The sequence below is a fragment of the Photinus pyralis genome, unplaced genomic scaffold, assembly GCF_008802855.1.
Source record: "Photinus pyralis isolate 1611_PpyrPB1 unplaced genomic scaffold, Ppyr1.3 Ppyr1.4_LG7, whole genome shotgun sequence".
Lineage (NCBI taxonomy): Eukaryota > Metazoa > Arthropoda > Insecta > Coleoptera > Lampyridae > Photinus > Photinus pyralis.
The window spans coordinates 25,488,220-25,514,110 of record NW_022170738.1 but is presented as its reverse complement, the minus strand read 5'-3'; the positions used below and the strand labels follow the sequence as shown (position 1 = coordinate 25,514,110).

The window sequence follows — 25,891 nt, the reverse complement described above, 5'->3', positions numbered from 1 at the left end:
TTGGTCACTAATGATTTGTGCTCCCTAGTATGTGTGATTATATGGCGTTGCTGTCTTCGTGATACATTCGATTTGCACCCATTGGAGATCTCTTGTAGAAATAACTAGGGCACAAGATTGCGAGTTTGCTTAATTTGGTCTGGCACTTGAAAGTTGTTGTGTTAATGTGAAATTGGATTTAGATAATCGGACATTCCAATTTGATTGGTTTGCAGAAAACAGATTGGGGATTTGTTCCGGGGTGCCAATTAATTACACGAGCATTGATCTTTTTTTCTCACATCAATATCGGGTTGGAAATTGGACAACGCGCGAGTATTTGTTGGAGGTTAACTCTCTGAAGATATTGCAACAAGGGGCGTGCGTATCGTCATATTTAAATGAATATAAACAGGGTGATAATTAATAGTTACGATTACACAGAGTTTAGGGTCGATGTGATATCTGTGTAAGTTCGTTACTCCTTCAAATGGTACTTTTATATTATAAACAAGTTACATAATTTCGTCGGGCAATATAAACATCTGTAAGGGCGAAGTTTTATAATTTTGGTCTGTCCCATTAGTGAAGCGTGGCAGAGGCAGAACGCCATATGGCGCATTTCATTTCAAACGATAGATTATTATAACGACACAAGAATATGCCCAATCGGACTGCATAAGAGAAAGAGTGCGCCTGCTTTATAAATACGACGATACCGTATAAATAATACACGGAAGCAAAATACTGCAAATAGCGCTACCTTAAATGTGTTTGTCTGGTGCCGAGGATTTGAAAGTGTGGGGGGGGGGGGGGGGAGTGATCAAAAGTGATAATTTCAAGAATATTGAGGCTTTTATATCGATCCTGCGGCGTGTTCTAGAAGGTAATGAATACATGTTAAACTGACAAGGATAGCTATGAGACGAGGTCTTTAAAGTAATAGTCATATATCATAGATTGGTTGCTGGTTTGGACGTGCAGAAACTAACCCGAATCTCTCTTGGGAAAACCATCAAATCATTCCTTTCAAAGACACTGCACTTGTTATAGGTCTCTTGGAAATACACAGACCGGTGCTTTTGAAGCTTGTAGAAATTTCTTCTGTGGAACACTTTATTTAAGGCATCACTCATTGTATTACCTTATCCAGCATGCGCAATTGCCAAAGGATTAGTACGTGTATGAAAGTTTCCGATAATTGGTGTGGCCGGTATTATGTCCAGCACTCATCCGATAGTGGTACGGTTATGATTATTGTTTTCAATAGCAACAGACGTAACCGACGTTGAAGAGGCGTATAAAAAGTTAACTCAAACTTTTTAACGGTTGTTCTCGGCCAAATCTAAACGCCTCAAATTTTCTTAATCCCTAATAAAGGGCGTTTTTGTCCGACGAACTCTAATTCATATTCTAATCCCAACCTTAGGTACTTAATAGCTGGCAGGTTGATAAAGGTCACCTAATTGAAATCTGACAGACAAGGGATTTAATTCCCAACAAATAAGAATTTAAGGCGCTAGCGCGTTTTGTAAAACCACCGATTGGTCAAATTTTTTCTTAACATTTTCATTTTCTCTGAAAAAGACACTAAAGTTAATCTTTGGAACGAATTATGTAAAAAGAACGTGGCGGCACATTGGTGATCTTATTATATTATCCCAGGAACATATGAGCTAACTGACGGCAAATTTCTTGAAAATGCACTTTCACTAATCCACAAGAGTTGTTATGCTTTTAAAATATTCGAAATAAGTTGGGGAAATCCAAAGGCCCCTTTTCTCTGTACAATCTCGATTGCTTGGTATGAAAAAATGGATATAAATTCGCTTGAAATACCCTGAACTGCACCGTAATTTAAATCTTGAATATCTTCATTTTCTACAGCTATGGAGGCAATTCTATCTTTAGATCGAATGGTGTCATGTGAAATACAACCCCTGACTGTTTCACTATCACCATTTACCCTTATCGTATTGTTTTTGAAACTAGGCACTTCACACTGCATCGCCATTTTTAACAAAAACAATATAAAGCACGTTGTTATCATGGCGAAGCGACTGGCAAGCACTACTTATTTTTCTGACGATACCTTATTATACATTTTATCGTATTGGGTCAATTGAAATGTTAAAGAGTATCTCATATCTCGCGATTGTACATATTCTATAAGTAAATATTGGGGTAATTCTCTATCATGCACGAGTTGAAGTTTGATTATCATTATATGTCCAATATTTGCAATCATTCAATATTAGAACCTAAGAACAATATTAGCATTGTACCGGGTGAGTCAATAAGACAGTTCCTCGGCCATATCTCGAGAACCGTTCGTCGTCGTCGATCATGAAGAATCGCTGGAAAATATTTTCAAGTTTCTAAAAATGACCAACAGAGGGCGTAACTGCCATCTTCAATTTTAAAATTGCATTTTCTTTAAATTTCGCAAAATAAACTAAAAAAAATTTTTTCACATTTTTAAAGAAAACCAGTTATCTATCAATTTCGTAAAAACAAAAAACTCAGTTATTTCAAAAACAAAGATGGCGTGGGGCGTTCAATTGTTTTTGCAATAACCTGCTTTAACTTCTTAACCGTTTGACCAATTTTAACAAATTTGGTATGGTTGAAAAGAGCATTCCTTGGGCAATGAGAATCAACCAAAATATAGTTAATTTAGTTGAATCCTTCTCCGCCAGGGAGCTAGTTTTGACACTATGACCCAAAATCCTAAAAAAATCAAATGGAGTGATGACTTTTTCTTTATGAAAAAGTAGCCAAATATCATCCAAAGAGGCCAGTGAAAACTGTTTTTCAAAATCTCGTTCCTAACCTCAAATATTGGGAAAATGAGATTAATTAATTAATTAATAAAAATGCTTAAATTGTATCTTAAATTTACTTTTTACGTACTTCCGATATTTGTCGATAGCGCGAAAGAAAAGCACCCTACACTTTTAGGTAAGCCTTTGAAAATTAAACACGATGCATTATAAAATAATAACAGCCCTAATTTGTAAATTATTCTGCTGTGTTTACCTTTACATTCAGAATGTGCAGTTTTTTGAAGCATTTAATATGCTGGCGGCGATGGTTCGTGGTCGATTCGGATAACGCAAATAGAAGATGCGGGCAGCGATGGTCGCATACTAAAAATATTGCCAGCATATTAAATGCTTCTTGGTTAGAAATCGACATTTTAGAAAAGATTACAAATTCAAAAAACTGCACTTTCTGAATGTAAACACAGCAGAATAATTTACAAATTACGGCTGTTATTATTTTATAAGGCATCGTGTTTCATTTGTTTAATTTTCCAAGGCCTACCTAAAAGTGTAGGATCCTTTTCCAAACAATCTTTCGCGCCATCGACAAATACCGGAAATACGTCAAATAAGATACAATTTAAGCATTTTAATTAATTAATTAATCTCATTTTCCCAATATTTGAGGTTAGGAACGAGATTTTGAAAAACGGTTTTCACTGGCCTCTTTGGGTGCTGTTTGGCTACTTTTTCATAAAGAAAAGGTCATATCATTCCATTTGATTTTTTTTAGGATTTTGGATCATAGTGTCAAAACTAGCCCCCTGGCGAAGAAGGATTCAACTAAATTAACTATATTCTTGTTGCCCAAGGAATGCTCTTTTCAACGATACCAAATTTGTTAAAATCGGTCAAACGGTTAAGAAGTTAAAGCAGGTTATTGCAAAAACGATTGAACGCTCCACGCCATCTTTGTTTTTGAAATAACTGAGTTTTTGTTTTTACGAAAATGATGGATAAACTGGTTCTCTTTAAAAATGTGAAAAAATTTGTTCAGTTTATTATGCAATATTAAAATTTAAGATGGCAGTTACGCCCTTTGGTGGTCATTTTTAGAACTGGAAAATATTTTTAAGCGATTCTTCATAACCCATTTACCCAATAATTTTTTTTACCCCTAAGTCATACGACGAACGCTTCCCGAGATATGGCCGAGGAACAATCTTATTGGGTCACCCGGTACTTGCATTTCTTGCCTCTGTAGTTTATAATTATGGAGTGGAATTATGCTACGAAATCGTAGAGCTGCCATGCCAACATTGGGAAATATTTTTAGAAAAATTTACCTTTTCTGTCAATTTACACTGGAGAGGAAGGGGCACCTCTCGCACGTTGTCTGTCAATTTACAGTTTCGCATCTTTCGTGGTCGCGTTTTTCGGATGTGAAGTGCCCCTTCCCATTTCTAGTGTACGGGACGGTTTTCACCTTTTTTTATAAATTCGAACAAAAATTGCGTGGGCCCAATTCACAGCCTCTACTCTACACATTGACAGAAAATGTGTAAATTTTGCTGAAAATATTTATTTATGTCGGCATGGCAGCTCCACGCTTTCGGAATATGCCTCATAACTACTTTCCTTTATACTTTCCTTCGTGCCTGATTTTTCTTCATGCCATCTTTTTTCTTTACGCGTTCTTCATGTTATTTTCATCAAGTCATTTCTTTCACAACACCTCGCACACCCTCCTTCGTATCTGCCGTTGCTTACTTGACAATTTTGTCAACCATTTTTGGGAGATACTGACGCTGTGTTAAATTTCAAGCTTCGCTGACGCTATTTGCGGATTTATCTTACAAGTTTTAAGGCCGTTTTGCGTTTCTTTTTTTTACTATTGATTTACGTTTTACTTCATTATTACCTACCGCTGAATTTTGGACTTTCTCCATATTGCGCAAGAAAAATTAATTGGTGAAGGTCCACCGTCATTTAGAGATTAGAAAGACACCTATTTCTACCTTACCGGCAGAACTATCCGCCATTTTAAGTGAAAGTAAACCGGTGAGTTTTACCTGGACCCAATTACGCGAAGTTCATTGACCTACTTCATTCTATCAACATTGTCCCACCTCGAGATTAATACCTAGAGATGTACCCATTAAATTTTACGAAAGGTTTGGAAATTGTTACTGTGTAAATTGGTCCCCTTAACGGCCATAATAAAAGAGGTAGATTCTCCATTCAATAGCACCATGGCTCCGTTCACGATTTGTGGACGCTCTTTCTTTCATTTGCTTCTGGATTACAAGGTGGGAACGTCTCGTCTGCCCATCTTTTCCAAAAATGTTGGGGTAACTTATAGCGTTTTCGATTGGTAAAACTCGTGCTGCACGAGTGTTGCACGAGAAACTGAAGAAATCCTGTGAAAATTGCTCTCAATGGAACATAAATATTTGCAAATATTTGTTGTCATTTGTCCATAACCTCATTATAGCTTTAGATAATCGACAAATCTCTATTCTAAAAAATGACTGAAATGATTTCAGTATTATTTATGATAAACGATGAGGAGTATATTTGAAATTCCTGTAAAAGACCAATTTTTGGCGTTCAGTTTAATGACTAAGTGCAATTTTTTGTAAAGCAGAAGTTATCTATCGCTAGATGACGACAAAAAACTCTCCAACGTAAGAAACAAATTTGAAATTGAAAATTTGTTAACTAGCAGCTCCACGAGCTCTCGGACCTCGTGCGTCGAAATTTGTACTGAGTGCGTAATTGTTGCATCACATTTTGCCAATGGAACACAGAAAATTGCCCTAAAATTACCAATAGAACGTAAAAATTTCACTCGTGCAGCTCGAGTGTTGCCAATCGAAAACGCTATTAATTAATCTCGCATATTGGGCTAGTCGATTTTCTGAATCTGTATCTCGTTCTCCTGGGGTATGCAATTCAACACGTCTCCGATCAAGAAATGCCCCGGAGTCATCGCGAGTAAGTCGATTGGGGTTATAGGACGGGAATTTAGGACCGATTCAATCTGAACGAATACTGTAGTTAATTGCGTACCTTTTTGTGCAAATGTCAACTGCACCTATAGAAATTATAATCATTAAATAAGGATGATGGCAATTAAAATTCCATGCGTTTCTAACTAACGCCTCAACCGTTCGTTTTAATGAAGTGTAACCTGATACGGTTCTCGACAGAAAAGAAGGAAGATGAAGGCCGACAATCGACAACCGCGACAACCAAAAATCGTGGCACCTGCAATCTGCGCGGTAAAAAAATTTAAATTAAACAAAATTCATTTTATGAACTTGCTCTCACTGTTACTTCCGAGGGTTAATAAATCTTGTGGGGCGAAGAATCTTCCAGGGACGAATTTACTTGGGGACTTTCAAATGCGAAAGAGATTGAGAAAGTCCTAACGAAGACGATATTTTGTTTTAAAGTTCTCGTATCTGCTTTCCAAATGGAAAACAAAGGTACGTACATAAGAACAATACCTATTGGAATATGTATTTTCGCCTCTGTGTTACCATCTTTGTGCTGGGATTAATTATTACAACCCCTAATTGTAGGATCCGAAGGTGCTTTAAGGAAAGTTAGGTACCTATCGAAAGCATGCTCCAATATCCCCTCGAGGTATATTTTCAATTAAGCAAATGCAGTTGAAAAATTCTCGTAAAACTAAATCAAAATAATTATAGATCAATTGTTAGCGGGAAGTAATTTCGAGAGACGACCCGACCTCTCCCTCCATTCCAACATTCATTACAATTAATAACTACGTTCCAATGATAATCGATTAAAAGGAAATTTTAATCTACGAGTTTTCTCACTGACACAATTTTCCTTATAAACAAAAAGAGAGATGTTAGTTGGGCTGTCGTGCTGTCAAAGTTTTTCTTCTCTTTAACGAATTTTCTTGACAAGTGGACGATCTTTATAGCTGACGCAAATTGAGTTGATGTAAAATTGAAACTTGTTAAATTTTAAAGTGACACGACATGATACGGATGATCGTATATTTTAAAAAGAAGGAAAATTCATTATTTTTAAGCATACACGCTTTTAATGCCGCGTATTTTCGAGCTAAAAGAATAGGTTCGATATTGAAATCGTGCCCGGGAAAAGGACAAAGTAAATTTTTCCATTACGATTGCCAGCAACTCTTTGATATAAACTTTAAAAGCTTCTCTGTTGAAAGTTTTTCTTTTTTTTGCTCTCTAAAGCCGGTTATGCTTCACTAAGCTATCTCAAATTTCGTAAATTTTACCAGCTATCGATATTTCACTTTCGATTACGCCGGTTTTAAATAAAGGATAGCTTAGATTTGTAAGCCGATCAAATACATTCTGGAATATTCTTCGTATGAATCATGCTTATCCAGCTCTATGACTCCTTTTTACAGACTTTGATTCGTTCGTCCGTCCGGACCTCCTAATAGTCTCTAAATTTCAAATCTCAACCATAATGAGTGAGTGCGAACAAAGAAAAAGAACCGAAAACCCGACCGAAACCGGTATTTTTTTTCTGGACCGAAAACTGAACCGAAACCTTTATTCCTTCAGAAATGGAAACGTATTGAGAACCGGAACTTTTTTCGGTTCTTTTCGGTTTTTTACGGTTCTTAACAGGTTATTGGAAGTTGAAGGACGCGCCGGCAACCACGTCCTGAAAATTGATAAAATATTACTCTATGATTGCCATCGGTGGATTATAAATTTTTAATAAGGTTGCGAAATTGAAGGCATACGATTGGTGGTGGCACTAATTTAGCCACTACTTAATAAAAAAGGAGAGGCGATTTTCTGTTTTTTTAGTAATAAATTAAGTGTCTTCTAGTATAAAAACAGTCGCAGGTAGTAGCTCACTGCAAAACTGGTCGCCTGTGAAGTGTACACAAATTATGCTATTATATATTCATCTCTATCTATCCCATGCAAAGAAAAAGACATGTTTTCCGGTGTGCGTGATTGACGTGACTGCTTTTATACCAGACGACGTTTATAAGGGAAAATTGCTTTTGAAGCCTAGTAAGTTACCTATTATTATAATTGCTCAGCTCCGAACAATGGGAGAGCTCATTGAAGGTTCTGGTAAATCTGAAATGTGGGTTGAATGTGGATCTGTGGCAACAATGAAACAAATCCTTGACGGTAAACACATCAGAAGAGCAACTGGGTCTGCGCTAACTATCTTGCATCTGGAAAAACTTGAGAAAGAATGTCCGTTTGAAATTTATCTGCAAGAACTGACAGCTGGTGATAAAAAGAACTTGGAAAAATGTACACATAAAAAGCAGAAGACACTTTTCAGGAACAAGAAAGTCCTAAGTGTTTAAACTAGCCTCCACATACAGTGCTATTTATTAAAAAGTAGACATTTTATGTGTATTGTTTTTCCCTATGTCTACTTTTGAATGACAAAATCTCTTCTGACGGCCCCCTCATTTTATGCAACCAAAATAACTTCTTAGTTCTTAAAGCAAATAAAGATCCGTGATTTTGGATGCAAAAAATTAGGCGCTTTTCAGAAGAGATTTTGTAATTTAAAAGTAGACCCGGGTTGTGTTTTCAAAAAGGCATTTTTCTTGGTTTTTGTATTTGATTTATTTTGTCATGATGTGTCTCTTCTTGTCATTTGAATCCGTTTTAATTTTCTCTGTCAGATTTTAATCCAACTGTTTATTTCAATTCAAAATTTGAGTAGCAATTTAATTGGAATTTATGGATTTTTATTGAGAGCTTCGTAATTTTTAAATTTTAAAGTCTATGTTAGGATTTTTGTTTGTGTCAAAACCCAGTCGTGCCCTGAGGGGAACTTATAAAGAGAAATGAAAATAATGGTGTAATTTGTGTTAGCTAGGTAGGTGCCTATTACCGTACCATAGCCACAAGATTAATTTTGGCGCCCAACGTGGGGCCACAGCGATGTAACGGGAGGTCGATTTTTTTAAAGGATTGCGTAATGTTGAGTATACAGGTTGTTCACATTTCCAAAATATTTATTAATGCAAAAAGTCGATAGGTTCTTAGTAAATTTGTGTTTTTATGGGTCACTGGTTTCATTGTGCGTCATGGCCGATTGATGCGCTTGGGGAAGTACTGGCGACAGTCTAACGGGCGGTAATACTATCTTAATGGGCCTTAAACAATCTAAACATTCCTCTTCATCGTCAGGGTCATTAGTATCCGTTGATGCCAAGGATAACACTTCAGAATCAGATGAGGAACTAACTCCCTGTTCAGACCATTTGATTTTTTTTTGATTTTTTGTGTGTCTGTGCTCACTTTTCTTACTAGCATTTCTCTAGATTTCTTGTAACTTTTTTGATTTTATTCACATCTTCTTTGACTTTTTCGATTTTTGTTGTTTGATTGCCTTCTTCTCTGGCGTTTCGGTGGAAATCATGGTTATTCCTGACTTTCTACCTTACTTTTTCCTCTTACGCTTCTCGGCCTTTGGATAAGGTTGCACTTATCCAGGGCTTTTCTCTTCGTTAGCAGTTGCTGTTGCCAACACATTAGGAGTAGTAGTAAGATCAAGAGCTTTGGAACTCCCTGAAACTAGGGGACATGATGAAAAGGTTACAAATTCCAAAAACCTCCCCCTTTTTGAATGTAAACACAGCAGAATAATTTACAAATTACGGCTGCTATTATTTTATAATGCATCGTGTTTCATTTGTTTAATTTTCCAATGCCTACCTAAAAGTGTAGGGTGCTTTTCTTTCGCGCCATCGGCAAATACCGGAAATACGTAAAAAGTAAATTAAAATGCAATTTAAGCATTTTAATTAATTAATTAATTTCATTTTCCCAATATGTGAGGTTAGGAACGAGATTTGGAAAAACGGTTTTCATGGCCTCTTTGGGTGTTATTTGGCTAATTTTTTATAAAAAAAGTCGTATCATTCCATTTGATATTTTTAGGATTTTGGATCAGTGTCAAAACTAGCCCCCTGGCGGAGAAGGATTCAACTAAATTAACTATATTTTGTTGGCCAAAGAATGCTCTTTTCAACGATACCAAATTTGATACAATCGGTCAAACGGTTAAGAAGTTAACGCAGGTTATTGCAAAAACAATACAAAATATTCTCGGTGTCGTAACACTCTAGGATACTAGAGAGAGAACTTGCAAAACTTTTCCGGCAGATACTCTAAGTATTAGGAGTAGAAATGCGGTGTTTAAACATTTCTTCGGATACTAAAAAAAGATCTCCTCGTTTATGAATTCCTGGTAGCCAAAGAGAATTTACCATAAAGTAATTGCGATGTATTTAATTTATGTTTAAAATTCACAGTAACAAATTTGCTTTGAGGTGGGGGTTAGAATCCACCGTTGGTTACGTCATTGACTTCAAGCATTTTACGATATATAAATGTGGAGGCATCCAAAAAAAGTTTCAGAACGGCATTATTACTATTACGAAGATTTATACCAGGAGAATAGAATGTGTGAGGAGGTACTTCCATACTTATGCCATCTGTCGGACTACACACTATTTTCTAAATTAAAAAAAATACGATATTGAGATGGACTTACTCCTGGTAGCATGAAAAAATTACCAAATTTTTGCGACGGATACTCCAAGTATTTGAAGCAGAAATACCTCCTCACACATTGTATTCGCGTAAGTTAAAGTGAACATATGGTATTGAAACATTTGTCCGGATACACAAAAAAAGCCTTCTCGTTTATTATGCACTTCTGGTGGCCTAAAATTCGATATGGTGTCTCCTCGCGCATTATATCCCCCTGATACAGATGTTCTCGAAAATTTAAAAGATTTTTGCGGCACATTATAAGTGTTAGGCAAAAAATCCTCCTCGCAGATTATATTTTCCTCATACATATCAAAAATAAAATCCTGTACTAGAAAAAAACCTGTTTATTATGTGCTCCTGATAGTAAAAGAATAGTTACGAACTTTTTTCCGACAGATATTAGTGACACAAATGTTCTCTCAAAAAAAAAGCGAAAATGCGGCGATTTCCCCTATACTAGAAAACCTCCCCGTTGATTATGTACTCCTAGTAGCAACAGAAGACTTATGTTGAAACATTTCTCCCGATACCATAGAAGTATCTCTGTTTATTAAAATTTTTTCTTAAATTTACTATTTACGTATTTCCGGTTGTTTTGTTTGTTATAAATGCATTGTGTTTCATTTGTTTAATTTTCCAAGGCCTATCTAAAAGTGTAGGGGCCTTTTCCAAACAATCTTTCGCGCCATTGACAAATACCGGAAATACCTCAAATAAGATACAATTTAAGCATTTGTATTAATTAATGAATTAATCTCATTTTTCGAATATTTGAGCTTAGGATCGAGATTTTGAAAAACGGTTTTCACTTGCCTTTTTGGATGTTATTTGGCTACTTTTTCATAAAGAAAAGTCATATCATTCCATTTAATTTTTTTAGGATTTTGGGTCATGGTGTCAAAACTAGCCCCTTAGCGGAGAAGGATTCAACTAAATTAACTATATTCTCATTGCCCAAGGAATGCTCTTTTCAACCATACTAAATTGGTTAAAATCGGTCAAACCGTTAAGAAGGAAAGAAGGTTATTGCAAAAACAATTGAACGCCCCACGGCATCTTTGTTTTTGAAATAACTGAGTTTTTGTTTTTACGAAAATGATAGATAAACTGGTTCTCTTTAAAAATGTGGAAAAATAATGTTTAATTTATTATGCGAAATTGAAAGAAAATGCAATTTTAAAATTTAAGATGGCAGTTACGCCCTCTGGTGGTTATTTTTGGAACTTGAAAATATTTTCCAGCGATTCTTCATAACCGATTTACCCAATAATTTTTTTACTCCTAGGCTATAAGACGAACGGTTCCCGAGATATGACCGAGGAACAGTCTTATTGGGTCACCCGGTACATGCGACAACCAGTTGGTCTTCGATTGCTTTTAGTGGGGCCCAGTAAAACTTTTAAAAATTGGGGGGGGGGGGGGGGGTAAACACACGTTCTACCCTTCATGGTACTCTAATGAAAGGTCTCATCTGAAGGAATTAATTTCTACCAAACATAGTCCTCCTTCTCCTCGACCCGTTATCGTGATCGGATATATCTCTATAACGAATTGTCGGAAGAGGGTACTCACAAAGCGCGATTGTGACGTCTGGAAGAAATGATGTCAAAACTTCTCAAAGGCAAAGTGTTTTTGAATCTTTAAAACCTTGATTAGTGTTTAAAAACTCAGCGTTTAAAATTTTTCACCAACTTTTAGGTCTATAGCCGTTCGCAAACTTGAAATTCTGCACCAATGCGTTTCCGCCTTTCTACAAAAATTGAAAACACTTTTTTAAACGGAATTGTTTACAAATCGGATCGATTTGTGACGATTATGTGAGCGTAACTGCTAATTATATTCGCATTCGCGCGAATTTACATAGTAAACAGAATATCGTGCTTCAATGAGGGAAAAATTATTCACCAGCCCCAAACAGGTATTAAAGTGCAATCCCCTCGGGAAGAGGTGAAGCCATAAATGGTTTTTGTTGCGGATTTATTTACTCTTTTTTTTGTTCGACGAGCACGGGCGAGAAATTGATTTTGAGTGTAAAACGCGAACGGGCGAAAGAAAAATCGAGTTGACGAGCGGTAAGTAACCGAATTGCACATGCTGCAATTCCATTGCGAAAGACAAAATCAAGATGTCATGTCCGATGGTGTTCGATTTTTGTGTGCACAGAAAAGTAATTGGTTTATTGCAACGTATGCCATAATACCTTTTATAATATACAGAGTGTTGTGACTTATGCAGTCCCTGAGAATTCTCATTCAAAGTCATTTGAATATTAAACCTTTTCTTTTTTAATAGAGCGTTTTCATAATAGAATATTCAAAATTTACCTTTGAGAAATCTAAAGGATTAATCAGTTTGGCATCGATTTTGGAACTGCCATTAACTACGCCTCAATTTGCTTATATAGCTAATGAAGGTCTCTAAAGGTCTCGGAGAGACTAGAAGGCGTATCATATTTTGAGGAAAGAATGCGTCGCATCCGCTTTCATTCCTTATCGCCGGTGGCAACCTAACCTTTTATCGACTTGTTGGCGCCCTGATGTTTGGGATACGTAATGTTAAGGCCAATCTGAGTAAACTTTAGACTATTGATCTCGTGCAAAATTAACATCATCCACAAAAGTAATGATAATCTGAATTGAAAACTAATTTAGGACCAAAATTTTCTCTAGGGATCACGCACTTGTCTCGCTGCGTGCTTAACCGCGAATTCTCAAGAGTTTCCCCCAAAGCTAACCCTCTCTATTCCTTGTGTATTAAAGAACGCCTCTAAAATGGCAAAATGGCTTCTTATTAATGCAGCCGGCCATCTTTAATCGTTAATTCGTTTGTTTAATTTCCACTCTACGAATCGTATAAAAGCTAAGGTACTAAGTCATTCCCAAATACAACCAGTTTACACGATGCTGAAATGACCTCATGCCGAATTCGCAGTTGTAACCAAATGACCCTAATCAAGATTGCTGGTAACAATTGTGGCAAACCATAGTACACAAAATAGATCAATTAGCTCAATACTAAACTGTTTTTACAGAGTCACTGGACACTGAGAAAAAGCGTTCAAATTCTAATCCCTTCAGTCGCATTGTATTTTTAACGTAATAAAATCACAATCAAAATTGCACAATCCCGACATAATTGCAGCCAAATTGTTTTGCAAAATATAAAAGGCAGAAATAAAGAGCTTCACAAATAGATTTAACGTTTCGTTAAATCTTTAAAGCCATCATAATCTAATTACAGTCCCGCTCCCGTCCGGGACAAAGGTAAAGTTAAATATTTATTTTTCTTTCGGTGCGCGCATATGGCCGAAATGTTTAATGTTTACCGCCGAACGAATTATTTTCTTAAATCGGATTATGGGGGGTAATATTTTTATGAACGTTTTAGGCAAAGCGATGCAAGGGGGGAGGTATTGTATGGGTTCTCGTATCTTTCTCAAGAACAGACCGGATTATTTTGTAGGATATTATGTGATTAAATAATACTAGGTCGACAGGGGGTGTAGCGTATATTGTCCGAATGTAAACAATGGCGAACGTTCGTAACTAACTTTTAATTATATTGTTGAGGGATGACGTGTGAATGAAGGGTTGTAGGTGTATTACGGTGGATTTGCACGTTCTATTCGCTTTTCATATTCAATTAACCAGCTGGAGTTGTGTTAAAGTAATGCGAATGATTTGTCTGTCTGTCTGTAATTTAGTTCACGCAGTACTTTTAAGGGGGAATACGAATACCAGCACACCTTCAAGGTATAGAGGCTACTTATTGCAAAAAATTCCAGAACTCTCGACGATGCTATATGCTATATACTGTAGGATTGTCTGATCCCCATAATCGTAATGTTGTCCGCGTGAAGTCATATCCCCACCCTGCTGTGATAAGAAGTGAGCTCAGTTCTCGGATCCCTAAACTTGCAAACAAAAGAAATCAAAAATAAATTCGCCCAAATACTGGGCCCATAACCTGATGAGATCTACGGTTAAATAAATAAAGAAGTCTTGCACGAATTGAACGGTAAACAGTTGTAATTAACGACAAAAAATGTAATTTAACATGGCATTGTTCCTTTTAGCTTCGATGTCGTACTAATTTCTCAAAAAAAAAAAAAACAATTTCAACGTGTACAATCGCAAATGATGAGTTTAGTAACTCTTTGTCCGGCGGTGTTTATTTAGCCATAGCAAGGGATGGAAATGTAGTAATTAAAAAAATTCAGGACAAAATATTTAATAAATCCGGTGAATATTAAAATTTTCTCATTTACAGCGGAGGAAGTATTTAGAGTTTATTCGAATTGCGTCGTTATGAATAGCAAATTTCAGTCTGCCTACGCATTATCGCACTTTATCAGTTCGCGTGACCATTTCAAAAACTCTTTGATTTTTGCGCGACTTTCAGTTATTAGGGTCAACCTATTTTTGTTGTTATAGATCGATTGTTATAATAATTAATTGGTTCATTGGCACTTCGCCTTTGTTTTTTGGGGTGTAATTACCACTGAAATATGTTTCGGTTTCGACATAGTGTAAAAGAAATTCATTTTCCACAGCCACTCCCTTAATGACCGAGCTCAGTATTTTTGTGCCTTTCGCCCCATATAACGCTCCGGAAGGATGGCCAAAAATTTGTGATCTCAATGACGCGGCGCTTCACCTACTTTCGTCGGGGTGTTTTATCGCGTTTAAATCGCGAATGAGAATATCCGAATATGGCCGTTCCAATTTGTGTTTTTACGATTCTCCTTATAATAGTTTGATGTTTACAGCCTTTTAGTGCAACCCCTAAGGGAATGTTTACAGTTTTCAATTTTAACTCGCATTATGTTATTTTTATGGGCGCCCATAAAAAATGAGACTCCCGACTTTACGACCCATATGCTCACGTCATCATTGAATTCCGTTTTTGTTTCAGAGAATTTGCAAGCGCCCCGATTTACCACGTCACCGTCCACCAGCAGCACGGTCCGATTGGGGAACAAAAAAATTATACAATGCCAGGCGTTCGGTAAGTAGCAGTTTTTCACATTACAATGCATTTCGTTCGTGCTGCTTAAAGTTTTCGATTAAATCACTCGTATAAATTTGTACTTTGTTGCCCCTAAAATAACTTTGTGCAATTTACATATGAATGAAACGGAAAATTACAATACTTTCCGCTCGAAAAAACTTTTTCCAGTTTCAAATATTCATTTACGTGTGTTTTGCGAAGTTTAATAAAAGGGATTTTTTCAATAGCGCCAAAATAATGCCACCACTTTGTAGTTTGTTATTATTATTTTATTGGGGCAACACAAATTTTGTGGCGTCACTCTGCTTGAATGCTATTAATTCATGAAACTGAATGAAATGTAAAAGGCGAGTGATGTAGATACGTTCATTAACAACATGTAAAAACAAGTATAAATTTTGCACAACTCCTGTGCAGATAAAAGCGCATTTTTTTTCCGAAATAGGATGCTATCGATGTATATTTTCTTGGTAGATGACCGTTTTCGAGATATTCGCTTTTAAAGTTTTTGACATCATCAATGGATATATTTCTTCCAGACGTCCCAATCGTTCTTTGTGGGTACCCTCTTCCGACAATCCGTTCCGGAGATATAAGGGTATATATCCGATCACGATAAGGGGCCGAGGAGGAGGACTATGGTTGGTAGAGGTTAATTCCTTTCGTTGAGACCTTTCATTAGAGTACCATGAAGGATTGAACCAACCCCCCCTCCTCCCAACCAGGGCTTTTGATACAGGGACAGAAATAAGCGCCGTAGTTGATAAAAAACGGTTCCTTTCGTTGAGACCTTTAATTAGAATACCATGAAAGATCAAATTAATTTCTACCCTCCTCCCCCCCCCCTCCTGGCCATCTACTGATCTCGAAAAGGAATTGCGCAGGAAAGTTTCAGTTTGCACAAACCACTAAAGGCACGCGTATGCAAAATCTGAGACTAATTGTTTGTTGTATGTAAAAGTTATGCACGTTTTATACTTCATGGGGGGAGGGGGGGGGGCTTAAAACAGTCAAATTTGATGGCACACCTTCAAGGCTACCTATTACAACAAATTCCAGGACTCGAGGACCATTCCCCTAGAAGTAGTACACAACGACAGAAGTGCGTCAAAATGGGCTCTAGTGGTTAACTAATCGCCCGAAAATAGCGCCACAAATACTCTAATGACTCAAGGAAGAATTCTTCAGTGTACGGTTGCATCAAAAAAACCTCCGATGGCTAACCGAATGAGTTAACCGACCGATAGTGGCGCCAAAATGGCATCTGTGACAAGTTACAAGAACTAAATAGTCCAGTGTGGTGTCAAAAACAAGTAACAAGTATAAATTATGCACAACTCTTGTGCAGATAAAGCGCATTTTTTTAACCGAAATATCGTTTGTTTTGACATCACCAATGGACATATTTCTTGCAGACGTCTCAATCGCCATTTGTGAGTACCCTCTTCCGCCAATCCGTTCTTGAGGTATAAGGGAATATACCCTTTCACGATAAGAGGTAAGAGGTCGAAGGAAGGAAGGGCTACATGAACGCATAACATATTTTAATCCCCCCCCCCCCCCGTCCCCGTCCGCTCACTGATCTTGAAAAGAGTCGCAACGGAGAAATCATAGTTTCTGTACAAAGATTAATTTCGATGAACCAAGACTTTCAATTAGAATTGGAACCAGGAAGGGTAGAACATCGTGTAACCCCCCCCCCTTCTCCATTTCCTAAAGTTTAACTGAACACCACTAAAGGTATGAGTATGCAAAATCTGAGACCAATTGGTTGACGTATGTAAAAGTTTATTTATTTATTTATTTTGCCTTTATTTTTGTTAAAAGTTTTACTTTCAAAAACAGCATCTCAGAAAATAATTCGAGGGGGGGGGGGCGTTTCAGACAGCGAAATTTTATGGCCGTCTGGCACACCTTCAAGGTATAGACTACCTACTGCAAAAAATTCCAGGACTCTAGGACCATTCCCCTAGAAGTAGCTCAAAACGGTAGAAGTGGGTCCGGACGGACGGACGGACTGACAAAATGCATTTTTTTTAATTCTTAAAAAATGCGCTAAAAAAGTTTTCTCCCTAAGGGGAGTCACTGCGCACACCTACTTTTACAATATGCACCATGGTTGTCCTTACTAGAAGCACCTATGGTTAAAATTTCAAGAAAGTATTGTTGCAAGGAGGTGTCGTTCTCTAGGTTGCAATAATGCCAAAGATGAGAGCGAGCCACCCTGTAGTGAAAAATGTACGTAATGTCCGGATTACGCATTGGAAATAGCAATGTCTGTAATATGTTTCAATTTATATGATAGGACCTAGGGGAATTTCGTTCAAAGAGACACAGAATTTTGTTTAAATTTTAAATTTAGAAATTGTACATTGTGTTTGTTGTACAGGGTGGCCAAATAAGAATGCGAGGTACTGTATCTGGGAAACCTGTCCATTGTAGAGGCTTGCGGTAAAAAAAGTTATTATTAAAACGGCCACGAGAAAAACCTGGAAAATATTTTTAAGTTTCTGAAATGCCCGCTAGGGGGCGTAGCTGCAATCTGGACTCTAAAGTCACTAAATATAGAAAGTACCGCAATCCATTGGGCTCGTGTGTTAGAGAGAGAACGCATGATTTTTGCCCAAAAATGGCCGAAGTTACCAGAATCTAGTAACTTTAATGTTAGGGATTGTTCCACCTGTTTGGAGATATCTGTATATATTTTTATAAAACATGACAGTACTATGAAGTTAGGTTATAAAAAATTACAGCTATTCAAATTTTATTTGTCAATTTTTTTAAGTTGGCAGCAAATTTGCCCAAAAATGGCGGATGATTGCGGTACTTTCTATATCTAGTGACTTTACTGGAATCTAAAAAAGTGATGTTTCTGTGAATTCCGCTATATTAACCTAACAAAAAAATGTCCGGTCTTTGAAGTCGACGATAATCTGAACCTTTTTGTTTGACAATTTTCCCTGTATCTCTAAAAATGAAGTGGTGAGGGGTATTCAAAGGTTTCCGTAAAGAACACCCTGTATCTTCGAAACGACTGAGCCGATTTTAACAAACTCGGGTTAATTGAAAAGAGTTATTCTTCGGCTACAAATATTATAATATTTGAAGTTTTGTTAGTTTCACATATCGCCACTTGAGGGCTTTTTTCGACATTCCGACAGAAATGGTTACCTTTCTCAAAAAAATTAAATGCCTTGGTTCGATTTTTTTTCATGAAAAAGTAGCTAAATGATGTTACAAGCTCGCGAAAACCGCATCTCGATATCTTGTGGCCAAAGAAAATGTTATACCATCAAATTTTTATTTCTTAAGCTAATTAGTTTTATTATATAATTTGTGGCACTAAGGTGGATCAATTTAAAAAAGGAAGCTTTTAATGCCGCCGTAAATGCTCGAAATGCTCACTTTATTAGATTCCAGATTGCAGTTACGCCCCCTAGCAGGCATTTCAGAAACTCAGAAACCAGGTTTTTGTCGTGGCCGTTTTAGTAATGAATTTTTTTACCGCAAGCCTCTGCGATGGATACACCTCGTTGGCCACCCTGTACTTAGCGAGTATCATAAATGTTAGAGCGCACAAATAAGGGAATATTTAATCATAATTTCGACGTAAGGTAAAAGTTTTATCTGGCCTTGTCGGACAAATTAATTGGGTTTCTTTACTAACAACGTCACGTGCAAGATAAGCAAGGCAGGTGTTTATCAATACGGGTCGACGAAGCTGTGTTTCGGGCATCATCGGGGAACAACGATATGCAACCGATAAGTGGATGTGGTTCGACCGTTAAGTACAATGAATGGGAAATAAACGGGGCTGTTTAGTCTAATGTCACGATTGAAAAAGCGCACGTCACTCACTGTTGCGCTAAATTATTGTGGGCAAGTTTTCGCCGATTAAACAAGTTTAAGTTTTACGCGTGCGGTTCCATAAGTTAGAGGACAAAGTCATTGACCAGTTTATGATAAAGATCATCCGATCAGCCATGACAATTATTGGTTGGTGAGATCTAAAAGCTGCCAGTTCTGTGTAAAGTGTTTGCTTTGTCGTTCATCGTATTCCCATTGTCCGGATCTTCATTTGACTAATCTGTGAGTACTTATTTTTTCTTGAGATCTCTTTAATTGTTCGGTTTTTTGATTTTTCCGTTTTGTAAACGGGTTGGATATGTTCAAAAAGGCCTTGTTAGCCTTACTTTTTTAATTTTTTTTAAAAATATATGTTGGGTAATATTTTTAACCGCGTACCATTTCACACGGCAATATATTCCTTGGGAAATGCGCTAAAAGCTAAGGGTGCCTACATTATGCACCAAAAAAAGGCTCCACTGGTTAAATGAATGAGTTAACCGACCGATAGTGGCACCAAAATGGCATGTGTGGCGGGTTAAAAGAATTATAATAGCCCAAAGTGGTTTCAAAAAAATCTGAGGGACTCTGATATCCACGAATGCAGGCAAAAAGGCTCCCCTGGCTAACTGAATGAGTCAACCGGCGGAATAGTGGCGCCAAAATGGCATCTATGGCAAGATACAAGAATTAAATGGTCCAAAAAACCAAACAAGCGCACCCTTCATCGGCATCCCTTGCGCGCACCAATCATGGGATTGTTAGCGCATTTTTTAAGAATGAAAAAAAAGTGCTATCGTTTGCGTTTTGTCCGTCTTTCCTTCTGTCCGTCCCCTGTACCTTGAAGGTGTGCCAGACAGTCATCAAATGGCTGTCTCAAGGCCCCCCCCCCCATGACTTATTTCCTAACACCTAACTAATTTCAGATTTTGCATTCGCATGCCTTTAGTGGTGCCAAGTAAAATTTTTGAAAAGGGTGAGGACGGGGGGTGAACACACGTTTCTACCCTTCATGGTATTGTCATGAAAGGTGATTGTACAAACTATAACTTGTCTGCGCGACTTCTTTTCGACCTCAGTAGGTAGCCAGTGAGGGGGAGGGGGTATTCTAATTAAAGGTCTTAACAGAAGGAACTTTTTTTCTACCAACTACCGCCCTTCTTTCTGATTCCTTATCCTTATCAAAGGGGGGTAACTGGTTTTGTCCTTCATGGTACTCTAATGAAAGGTCCCAACGAAAGGAATTAATTTCTACCAACCATAATCCTTCTCGATCCCTTATCGTGATCGGATATAAATAAAATATCTCAAGAACAGATTATCGAAGGCGGGTACTCACAAAGGGCGATTGGGACGCCTGGAAGAAATATATTAATCATATAACAAGAAATGTGGCATGCGTGACAGGTTAGAAGAATTAAATAGTCCAAAGTCGTTTCAAAAAAATCTGAGTGGCTTTACTGCTGCACGAAAAAAGGGCATGGGTAGCTGAATGAATTAACCGACAGATAGTGGCGTCAAAATGGCGCGTATCACTTGAATTGGCGAGTATCATTGAAATTGTTTATGCGTGTAACTTTCCATTAAAACGTAAACCTCCACCTTCACTTTATTATTTACGTAATCCTTTTTCCGTTAATGTTTATTCCGGAAAAAATGCCAACTTATTTTAAATCTCATGGTAAATCGCGTTTTATGATGTCAAATATGTCCGATTTGTAATATGATTCGCGACCGAAACTGTCCGCCCAACGCCAAAATCGGGAATCTCGTTAAAGTCTTTCCAAAAAGTAACTCCCACGTGCCCAAAAATGGCGGATTGTTAATGAAGGTCATTAATTAATTTTCATTGGTTAAAGCTTTTTGTTCTACCCATCTTAACTAGTTCAAGGTTCGTTAATTATTTAAAAAAGTTTTATGAAATAAAAAAATTGCATTGACGCACACGCAAAAACCTTTGCACTATTTATCTGGGGGGAACATTCTAGAACTGTGACATTTTTTGCGGCTTAAAGGTTTTACTTTACGGGAGCAATTCAAAAATTTAAATCCAAATCTAACGCGACCCGTTACACTGACTGTAGGACTAAATCTAATGGTTTTAGGATTATTTGAGTTTTTTCGAAATTTTCAAAAAACATACTCTTTCAGTAAACGAATCAAATGAGACAAATCCATTAGTTTCGGAATTTTTTTAAATAAATCTACTACTGGTTTAACAATTTATACAGGGTGCTCAAGAGCTCATGTCAAATTTTGAATTTGCGAAATTTTTTTTAAAGGAAACCCCCCTGTTTTCTGTTCACCATTCAATACTGAAAAAAAAGTAGTTTCTAATTGTATTTAGAAAATCAACAGTTTGTGTACAAGGTCGAACGAAGATTATGCCACCGTTGTCACATTTTGCACGATTAGTTCGTTTAGGAAACGACCAAAAAACAATTGCTATTGTGTCAAAATCCAAAATAACAATAAATTTGCCGTATGATACACTCGGTAAATTATGAATGTGCAGGGGGTGAGTCAACGATTACGCGGAGTGCAATTATTTTCCTAAGGAAGCATTTTTGTCGAGACTGTATGATAATATGGTAGAATTTTTTGCATATTTTGAAAATATTTTGAATTGTACAGGGTGCAATCACAAAGTAGGGGGTCGAAATTCTACGTGTTTTTTAATACATGTAAAAACCAATGAAAAAGAAAGAATAAAAGAAAGCCAGATGAACATGTTTCCTATTCAATATTTAAAACTTCATTTACCGTGTGTTTTCTATATGGGTCTAAAGTTACCGAATTTCGTACCTACTCGTATATAAGTTTTTTTTAAACGGTTTGTCTGTATTCTGCTTAGTCACACTTTTCTAAAAGGTTTGTTTATCATTAAAAGAAAAGGCTCCACCGTCCGAGCAGCTACCGAAAATGTCCTATTTATCAATTTCCAGTTTAGTAAAAAAAAAAACTATCAGCGAGTGTTTTTGTGCCTTTGATAAGTGGGCCTGAATATCGCAAATCCTTCACGGCGAGATTATTTGGATTATTAACAAAAACTGTAAGTAATTTAAGATTTTTTTAATTTAATTGTCGACCGCCTGAGTGCGGGGTGTTATGTCCAAACAAACTTTGGAAGCTTTTCTTTCTTGCAGGGATTTTGTTCTAATTGTTTCGGAATAAGTTTTTGTCATTGTCAATCAATTAATTGTGTTTATTCAAATCCATTGTGCCACTCAGATATAGTCTCCATGTCAGATTGTTCCCTTCGTGCCCAAGATTTATTTCAGGTGTTAATTAAAAGCTGTATAAGAAATATTCAAGCCGATAAACGGAATGTGAACTCTTACTCTTCTTATTTACATTATCGAGACCGTTGACATATGACTTCGATTACAAAATTAGCACGCTGAACTTTACAATTTCCATTTCTCTTTTTCGAATTCGACACGCTCGCAATGTAAACGTAACGAGGCGGATCTCTATTTAAATCACCGGGCATCTCGAAGTAGCTATACCCCACCATCATAAGTTAGGTACCTATTTGCAATATTAACAAAGTACTTAAGTACGTAATTTAACCGAACGAAGATGGCTTGTCTCGAGACAACTTTGGTCATTAATAACAATAACTACCGTGTTCAAATTTGTATTTATGAACTTGGTCAAATTCCTCCGCCGATCGTGACGTAGGTAATACTTGCAACCCCGTTGATATTATTAATGGGCCATATTGATTAATTCATAAAGTACGGCGGCCCTTAACGAACTCTTATGTTATAATTAAGGCGCTCGCGATTAATTAACCTTAATTTATCAGAGCCGAGTTCATAAATGTTGATAAATTCCTTGCAACGGAGACCTGTAATTAATTGCGTAATCTTACACGACTTTTTTTGGTATAAATTTATATCGAAAGAAAGGAAAAGTTAATCCGTAACAGGATATCATGGCGTGTACGTTTCTAGGATTTCTTTTAATTAATTTTACTGCATTGAGAGTGTATACACCCACATTCAGTATTTGTCGATTTCAACGCGATCGTTTTGGCTTAAGTTAAAATAATTTCAATTTTTTTTCGTGCATTACCTATGCACTCCCGGTAACCAGACAAATTAGAAGTAGAAATTACCTCCTTAAATATTGTATTCTCCTGATAGAACATCTGTCTAGATTTAAACGGAAGATACAGGTTGATACATTTTCGTTATTATGCACTTTCTGGTAGCAAGAGACAATTTACAAACATTTTCGAACGCATACTCGTTAAGTATTAGGAGAATAAATACCTCCTTACACAGTATATTCGCCTGATACAAATGCTCTCTAAGGTTAAACGGAAGAAACAGTGATGAAACCTTTCTCCGTATACTAGGAAAAGACTTCGCTAATGAAATACTCCTGGTAGCCAGTGAAGATTTACAAAAATGGGACACTCCATATACATTAATCTAAAAAAAGTAGCATATTAAATCTCGTTTCAAAAAATTCAATTTTGATTCAAAAATATTACAAACAATTTTACAAAAAAAGGTCAACAATGTTTTTGAAATTTTTGAGTATTTTTTTAATCGTTTAAACCTTTTTTTAATTTTTGAATCTTCTTGAGTCTTTTATTAATCACTTGAATCTCTTTTGAATAAAATCTCACCTGTCATATTTTTTTGAAAATATCCTATCTTTCTAGATTAAAGTATATAAGATGTTCCATTTAATTTAAAAAAATGAGGTTGGAGTCTACAACTTGTTTACCGATTAGATTAACAGAGCGGGGGTTGCTATTTTTTCGGGCATTGATTTGAAATGTTAATTTCTCGCGAGTTTTCCGAAAAGCTTACAAGTAAAAAAGGTGAAGCAATCGCCAGCAGAAGAGACTTCTCCAGCCAAGGTGTTACTATCGGACAAAATTTAATTAGCGCACGTGCTTTTATTGCTGTTAGAAGAGATAACGGATCACGCAGGTTCAACAGTATTTTCGACGTAAGCAGGGACGCTGGCGTCATCAAGGCAATTGCGATTGGCGTTTTATTTGTAAAAACCGGAAAGAGATTTATTTTTTATGGAAGTAGTGTTTCGGTAAATACGGTAAGCAGGAGGCTACAGGCTAGCTGGTTCGCGACGGTTTGAAAACGTGTACGTTTCTTTACGGTATTTATTGGGGTGGTCCCCTCGATTTGATTAGTTGAAGACATATTCGGAAAAAGGTTTGTCAAATTGAAGCAAGGAAGCAGTTTTAGTGCAACGTGAGACCTTCGGTTGAGCTTCTCAACAACAATGTTTAACAAATTATTAGTTTAAACCGTTCCCACAGCCACCGATAATTTTTAAGAGTTTGTGGAGTAAAGTGTACCTTGTTTATTCCAAACTGTTGATCGATGGCATTATTAGGATTACTAAAAGAACAAATGTTTAAGATTTTCTTATTTCATTTGTCGAACGCTTGAATTAATTTGTCCAAACAAGCCTCTTTCTTTTCATTTGTTCCGAAATAAAATTTTGTCATCGTCAATCAATTAATTGTGGGTTTATTCGAACTCATTGTGCGACCCGGATAGAGTTTTCATGTCAGATTTGTGTAGTTGTTTTTATTTTCAACTAAATGAATAAAGTTGAATTATACTGTTGCTAACATAACTACAAGAACGACCTTAGAAAACGACGAAAAATTGAGGTGGAGGACCATTACCATTTAACGGGAATATACAGGTTGCAATTCTACTTTCCAAAAATTTCTTACTAATACGCTGCGGAGATCCCCACAGTGAATTCAATAAGACGCCTTGTAAATAGGGCGATAAAAGATCTCGCGCAATATTCGACGTCCTTAAGTATACAAAAGCTCGCAACGATAATTTATATTTGAGGTAAACTCTAAAAGTAACCGACGTTTGCCCTAAATCCCAGGCTGCTCTTAAATCAACATACTTGTTGAACGGATGGATCACATTAATGCTAAATAAACGTCTTAAATAAACGCTACAAATTGTTGAAGTGCCATCGAATCTTTTAGCCATTACATTAATTGCGTTCGGTAATAATGTGTCTGCCGGAATCATGAAACAAACAGCAATTACGTTTAATGCAAATGTAATTATTTTAAAATGTTATTTCGTCCATTCTCTTGTTTAAATTACTTTGGCGTCGGTGTTTGTGTCCCAAAATAACGTGTGTTTTACATGCGTTGGTTTTGCTGTAGTGAAGGCTGTTCATAAAATCGATTAGTTAGATTTACATTTGTCACGTGCAGCGCACGGGGGGAAATATGTGTAATAATTCACGAAAAAGAATCCACCGGTAAGTAAATTACACGTTTCTCATTTATAAGTGCATTAGCGTTAAAATGGAAATGTGCAGGTCGGATTCGTAAAAATATTGCATCCATTAAGTAAGTGCGGCAGCCGGAAATGTTTTCCTGGGTTTATTGAGTGCATCTGCAACAACAACGTTATAAAACAATGTGGCACACGCACGACCCGTTCCATAAATCTCTGGCGTCTTTGAGAAGCAAGGCACGTTCACCTACTCACTTAATGTTCTCTACTAAACGATTTATTTATGTGTAACCAGTGTAACAGATTCTGCGTTTGTGTAAATTATAAAGCGTTACGATAAATAGAAACATCAACTTAAGCCCCAGGACAGAGGTGGGGGATATGGGCTCCTGTAGAAAATACCCAAAAAGAAAATCTGTCAATTATACCGAAAACATTCACGTGACGGATTTTCACTTCTCAAATC

The 25,891-nt window shown here is 36.8% G+C and overlaps 1 protein-coding gene across 3 annotated transcripts in view; it reads left to right on the top strand.

The window, feature by feature from the left end:
* Window positions 1-15,087: 15,087 nt before the first annotated feature.
* Window positions 15,088-25,891, top strand: part of LOC116175358 (protein sidekick) — a 47,023-nt gene continuing 36,219 nt past the window's right edge. For 2 of the 3 annotated variants that reach the window (XM_031493428.1, XM_031493427.1), the window contains exon 1: window positions 15,088-15,313. In XM_031493428.1, coding sequence (XP_031349288.1) covers window positions 15,130-15,313 — 184 coding nt within the window. In that variant the 5' untranslated portion in view covers window positions 15,088-15,129. The remainder of the gene's footprint in view (window positions 15,314-25,891) is intronic. The other variant, XM_031493429.1, reaches the window with a different exon arrangement.